The sequence below is a fragment of the Crassostrea angulata genome, unplaced genomic scaffold (genome assembly GCF_025612915.1).
Source record: "Crassostrea angulata isolate pt1a10 unplaced genomic scaffold, ASM2561291v2 HiC_scaffold_144, whole genome shotgun sequence".
In the NCBI taxonomy this organism is placed as follows: Eukaryota; Metazoa; Mollusca; class Bivalvia; order Ostreida; family Ostreidae; genus Magallana; species Magallana angulata.
The window spans coordinates 136,934-143,668 of NW_026441699.1; the positions used below are offsets into that span (position 1 = coordinate 136,934).

General features: G+C 34.4%; 1 protein-coding gene across 1 annotated transcript; it reads left to right on the top strand.

The window, feature by feature from the left end:
* The first annotated feature begins 141 nt into the window (after positions 1-141).
* On the top strand, positions 142-4,824 carry LOC128169500 (putative nuclease HARBI1). Its single transcript, XM_052835630.1, has 5 exons — positions 142-488; positions 1,293-1,538; positions 2,452-3,731; positions 3,931-4,107; positions 4,244-4,824. Exons 3-5 carry the CDS (start codon positions 3,279-3,281, stop codon positions 4,754-4,756), a joined length of 1,143 nt encoding a protein of 380 aa, XP_052691590.1. The 5' UTR covers positions 142-488; positions 1,293-1,538; positions 2,452-3,278; the 3' UTR covers positions 4,757-4,824.
* The last annotated feature ends 1,911 nt before the right edge of the window (positions 4,825-6,735 follow it).

The window sequence follows — 6,735 nt, forward strand, 5'->3', positions numbered from 1 at the left end:
ACTGGTCTATTATTACGTCTCGGTTAGAGTCAGAGTAAATTCGAACTACGATTGTCTCCGGAAGTTCTACACCGGAAGTGAGACTTTACGAGACTGTGCAGGCCTATATGAACTGAGAATCCAAAAACATCATTTATTGCATTAATTTTCTCCAGCTGGTAAGTTTTTGTATGTATTTTGTCAGTTTCATAGTATATTTACGGGGTGTGGTCTTTGTTATTTTCGTTGTATAAATGAATATGTCTATAGGTAATTATTGTTTCAGTGCGGGGATAGTTATATCGTTAAGGCCAGTGGGTCAGTGGTGAAACGTCAGTGAAGGCTTGGCGTAGCATATGTTGGGCAGGACTAGGACCGAGTACTATTAACGGAGCAGCGCGTGACGCAATTGGGACGCACGGGAGCTCGTTTTTGAACGTTTATTGTCAGGAGGCCCTGTGTGGATAGTTTTTCAGTGAGAGACCTTCGAGTCCGGGACTGGAGACAGGGTATTTTGTTTACGTGTTTTGTGTGCTATGGAGGCCCAGTGGTTACTATTTTAGGGTGGCTTTTGCTATTATTTGAAGCCAATCTTTCAATTCTATTTTATGATTAAATGATTTATTAGTTTACCTAGTGATAAAATTGATTGTTTAATTACAGATAACATTCCAATTTACTTTTTTTTCTGTGAAATTACATATAACAGTATTGGTAATTTTGATTTGTTGGTTTATTCCTTTACATACTGTTATAGCTATATTTAGCCAGCGTTTAAAGCATTTATTTGTTTCATATAGATACTGACAATTGAATGTGTTAAAGATTAATTCACTGTTGTTTCGTTGTCAGTGTTGATCGATTAACTTTTTAAAGTTATATTTTCTTTCTTTGTGAGAAAGTGAGGGTGTGTGTTAGTGTGAGTCTCTTCATATTCTATTATTTTATTTTGTTTTGTTGATAAATATATTCATTTTGTTTTGTTTATTTTACTGTTTGTCGTTTTCGCTATCACCCCCACAAAATTCAAAAAGAACTTCATTACACATGGCAAATAGTTTTTATATGTATTTGAATTACACATTTTTTATAACATAAATTCTTGGACTTTTCCGACAAGAATATTGAGAAAACCCCATATGAATCATGTTGTGCAATATTTAAAGATAAAATTATTTCCATCAAATCAATCAGTAATCGAAATATTTCAAGCATCTGCAATAAATAGTTGCTGAAAAATTTGTTTGAAAATTTACATTTTTTACCCTAACATATCCAACTTACCAAAAACGTTTTCAATTCTCTAATTTCAGAAATCCACCTACGACTTCTTTGTCGTGCAGGAGGAAGGGAAGGAGAGGAAGTTCCTGTCGAGGACTGGAAAGGAATTCTCCCGTTTTCTAACTACGCTTCTCAACCTAAAAAACCTAAAAACCGGTAGTAAGATGATAATATCCACTAAGAAAAAGTTCTCTAAGCTTCCGGGTGAAGTGCTTAAGACTGCTGAAGACTCGTTCTATGCAACACAGTTCAACTTCACAATGAGAAGAGGAACCATTGTAAGTACCATCAACTACAAATTAAGTAGTAACTTTTAACAATTATAAACAATCATATTTACAATTAAATCAAAAAGATTTGTACAAAGCATATAAGGGCTTAAAGAAAAGGCCCATGGGCAACATCCTCAGGTCATAAGCAATCTTTGTGTGAAGCAAGAATTTCCAATGTTTCTCTATAAGTAACATATGGACCAGATACAAATTGTGCACTTTTTCTGCCAGTGACCTTGACCTTGCCAGAATGACTTTAGGTCAAGATGATGACACATTCTTAGGTCGTAAGCATTCTATATGTAAGGCAAGACCTTCCAATGTTTCTCCATAAGAAAGATGTGGACCAGACACCAACTTTGCACAGACAGAGGGATTGACATGGTGATTTTCGTATTTAACATTTTACCGTAGATAAGGCCAAAATAGAATTCTTGTTTGTTTGGAATTGCCTGCCGCTTCATTGAGATACCTCCCACTGATAACATTTTATTAGAAAGAAAGTATAAAAAAAAATTATACAGAGATTTTAATTTTTCCATCAATTTATAATTACTTTAAAATATACCTCAGTTTTGAAAAATAAAAAATATTGATCTTCCTCCCTCCTGGGTCTAGATACTCCCAGGTCGCAATTCCAAACAAGCACTTTTTTAAGGCTGGCCTAACCCCCATACAAAATATGCACATGTTCACAAAATTTAATTCTGTCATTTTGATTGAAAGATAGAAATAATGAACTATGACTTTTTTGTAATTATAAAACAGGTCCAGCAAAATCATTTGAATTTGATATAAAAAAAAGATTGTGTATAGTGAAATTAGCGGTTTGTAACTTTGGTGCAATTCCTAAAAAAAATAGAAAACAAATGCAAGTCACAGATTTTACCATAAGTTTAAATACTTCTTTTTCTCACAGCTCAAACAGCTCCCAAACACTGACAAAGATGTTCTCATAAAGAAATGGGAAGAGGACATCAGACTGTTCCTTTCTCCTGAAGCCATTTCTGTTGGAGATGCTCTGGAATTGCAAGAAGGGTCCAGAGTTACTGTTAGATGTACAGTTAAAGAGAATTTTTTGGCCCATGTTCATATGCACTAAATAACCAGAAAATGAATTTTTTTTATATCATGTCTATGATAACTGTATAGATGCACCTATACCTGACTTGAGTCTAAAAACAAATATCAATGGTGTATGAATGAACCATAACAGGAAATCATAGACAATTATAAAATGCCATAGCCGACATGATGTACTATTGTTTATATTTCAACAAATTTGATTCAGACGAAATATAAGGAAATTTTACTTTATAGGCTGTACTTTATTAACCAGTACTTTTCGCTTTTTTGCCAACCTTGAATTGAACGACTTAATACTAATTGATGTTATCCTTTGATTTGGCAATTAACAAGTATCCAACGTCTTTTCAAATTTGGAATATACTATCACACAACATATAATTGCCGAAATTGTTAGATCGACACTGACAAGTGACGCAGCTAACCGATATATAAATGCTTTAACTGCACAAATAAGTAGACCAAAAAGCAACCTTTTCTTTCATCACTACACGCTACAGTTTATACTTTAACTGATGATCTTTGTCTCTTAGAGCGACTTCGGTTCATACTCGAGTACGCACTCGAGTAGGTCATCACATGACCGGATGTTTACAGCTACACGTGGTTTTCAACCGAACTAACAGCTGACTACTAGAGTTACACGAGTAGTGTACTGTCATGGCTACCTTAGGTGTGCTATATATTATTCTGGAGAATTTTTTTGACGATGACCATGACATTGTACACTTTTGGAGTCTCAGAAATTCGACAATAGGGCATCTTATTGCCCAGAGTCAGTTTGCTTCCAGGCGACCATATTTGCCTCGGATAACAGGGTTTGCCGAAGATATTATTATACCCCAGTTTAATTCATGCGACTTTAAATACCACTTTCGCCTAAGCAGAGAGATGTTCGAGGAAATCCTTGTTCACATTGGACACAGGCTAGCTTCAGATCACTGTGGAGGACTGGTCGAGACAGAACCTACCAAACAGCTGCTAATATTTGCATGTTACATGGCTAACACCGAGTCCATGAGAGAAGTTAGCCTGTGCTTCAATGTTGGTCTTGCAACTGTGCATAGAATTATTGGGAGAACCTGCAGAATCATAATTGAGTGTCTTGCTAATGTATGTTTAAAAGTAGAACTTACAAATTAATGTATTACTGTAATTTGAAATGTGATAACAACTATGTTAGCACTTTTTAATTACAATGAATACAGCTTATGTACAAAAAGCTTCGAAAGCAGAGTTCTGAAGTTAACATTATTCAAATTGTACACATGTACAAGAATTTAAAGTTTTTATTATCTTATTTAAATACCAGGTAATCAGATGGCCAAGTTCTGCTGAGCAACAAGTCATTGCTACAAGGTTTCAGCTGAACTACATGTTTCCTCACACAGTTGGTGTCCTTGACGGAACACATATTCGCCTATCTTCCTGCCCTGGAGGAGATCCCGATTACATAAACAGAAAATCGTTTCCCTCTATGCAGCTTCAGGTATTTGCTTTCTTTGAAAATTCTTTAAAAAATAGGATTTTTAAAAAATTAAATGTATAAATAAAAATCGGTATTAATACGGAAATAATTCTGTAAATTTTTTTATACAAGTTGCATATCAATGGGGATTTTGCAGGTTGTGTGCGACGACACCCTTCTTCTAACTAACATCTACACTGGGTGGCCTGGAAGTACCCATGATGCAAGAGTATTGCGGAATTCCGAGCTGTTTACCAGAGCTGAAGCTGGCAGCTGTATTGACCCCGATAAACTCATCATAGGTGATAGTGCATATCCGCTAAAGCCATGGCTTGTAACCCCATTCAGGGATAATGGCAGACTGAATTTACAACAAAGACGCTTCAACCGTGTATTATCGTCAGGACGACAGGTTGTAGAGCGTTGTATAGGACATCTTAAAGGGCGATTTCGTCGTTCGCGAGAAATACCTGTTCATAAACCTGAAGATATTGTTTCTATCATAGTTTCAGGATGCATCTTGCACAACCTGTGCATTATACACAAGGATGATGTAGAAAATTTCATTGAGGAAGATGGAAACGGTCATCCAAACAATTATCCAAACTTATTTAGAAATGATGTGAATGGGATTAACAGAAGACTACAAATTATGGCAGGACTACCATAAGTGTATTTGATGAAACAGTCTCTCTCAAACGCTGGAACTGACAGTTGCATTCATACCATTACTTTAAATTTTACAATAAAAAATAACAACTAGAGCAGAGCTCGTGGCAAAGCCACGAGTAGGTCTTCCGTTGTTGCTGCGAGTTGAAAATATATGTGATATGGTGTCAAACGATTATAATTACTAAACTTTTAGTTCTGCTTTTGTTATAAAAACGTGTTGTGATTGAAAGCCTGCATATAAAACGTGTTTTGAAAAAGAAAATAAGAAAATGTTTTAGGGAAACTATTTGTCGCACACAGTTTATGTAATCGTAACAAACATTATTTAAAAAATGAGATATTTAATGGCAAGTTAAATTTTCAGAGGGTAACAAGCATTGTAATAAACAGTATGTACTCATGTGTCATGTCAGGAATTGTGGGGTTTTTTTTTAAACCGAACCCGTTTACAAAACACGTAACCTTTTCTCTAAGATAACTTCTTTATTTAAATATTTGTAAATTTTTGAAGACAATGTGCAATTTAGAATTGTTGCGTGCTGACAAATTTTACAGACCCTGAAACGTACTACTACAACAAAAAAAAGCGTGCGACTTACGTGCGAAAAACGTTTTGTATTAGGCCTAACCGTTTAGCGTTTCGTGTGAATCGTGAAGCGTTTCGTGTAAACCGTTTAGCATTTCGGACAAAGCGTGCAGAATTTCGGACAATGCGTTTAAATCGTTTCGAGCAAAGCGTGCGAGAACCATGTGAAACGTTTATCAGATTTCATTCGGAACTCTCTGACAATTTGTTTCAAAATGGAGCCCGTGTTTTACATTACATGTACTTTAAACTGTTTGTGATTGGCAAAACTCTCTTGTAGGTATTTTCATGAAAAAAAAAATCTAGAAGAAATGATATACTTATCTTTTAACAAAATTGAATTTATTTTTAACAAACAAAAGAAAGGTATATGTATTAAAAGACGACTAGTTACAGAGTACATGTATATATAACGTTTTTATACGATGTTTTAGTACTGGTACAGTTTTACCGGCAACGAATATTTGCCAGTATCGAATAATTTTTAGAAAAATTATTGGTGGAAGACAAAGTTGAGGTTTTAAAAAAATTCTAGCTAGGTGATTATAACACAGAAATAAATATTATAGCAGTGTGTGAAGTTTTTTGCCATTTGCACGATTATTTACCGAATTGTTTACAAATTAAAAATGTGCCCCAGATATGAGCTGCCGGATGTTCAAAGCAGAAAAAACGAAAGTGTGAAAACAATTAAGCCTAACTATGAAAATAAGTTTGTTATTGATCCCTATTTAGTGAATAATTAGTAAATATAATTCATTTAAAAAGATAATACATCATATCAAATAATAATGGAGCTTTGAATGAAATTACGACTTCAAATAGAACCACATGTAGTTTTCCTAGTTACGGTTCATTGCGACGGAAGTATTATTTGGCTGCAAAAATTGATAGATATACGAGAAAAACAAAGGAAAATGGCAACTACTTATCATCAATTACTATTATAAAGTGTTTTTATATGAAAATTCAATATTATAAAGTGACGGAAATGAAAACTGTTCAAAGTCCAGTTTCAATTTGACCGGAAAACGGTATGATAAAAATAACGATCATATAATTTGTTTAAATGACATATTCCCACAATCGTTTTTCCTTGTTCATTTATAAATCCATTAACATGTACCTCTAGTATATTTTTGAAATTAATTCGCCTCAAAATATTCGGTCAGAAGTGATAAAGGGCGCTTAATTCGATACTGGGAAACGAATTCGAAACTAGGAAACTGGAGGGGGTGTTGAAATTACTGTCTCCGTAATTCATCCTTTATATTTTCGGAAGTTTGATACAGTTTAGAAGGACAAAGAAACGCGATTTAAACAAAAAATAAAAACATTTGGAATTTTGATAATAATAATTGCATGCACGAGAAACCGCATACTGATTCGTT

Bases quoted from the DNA above. Each gene is read 5' to 3' on its own strand.
- LOC128169500 (XM_052835630.1), top strand. From the start codon at position 3,279: ATGGCTACCTTAGGTGTGCTATATATTATTCTGGAGAATTTTTTTGAC. The intron at 3,732-3,930 runs GTATGTTTAAAA...TTTAAATACCAG, and splicing joins TAATTGAGTGTCTTGCTAAT to GTAATCAGATGGCCAAGTTC. The intron at 4,108-4,243 runs GTATTTGCTTTC...GGGATTTTGCAG, and splicing joins TTCCCTCTATGCAGCTTCAG to GTTGTGTGCGACGACACCCT.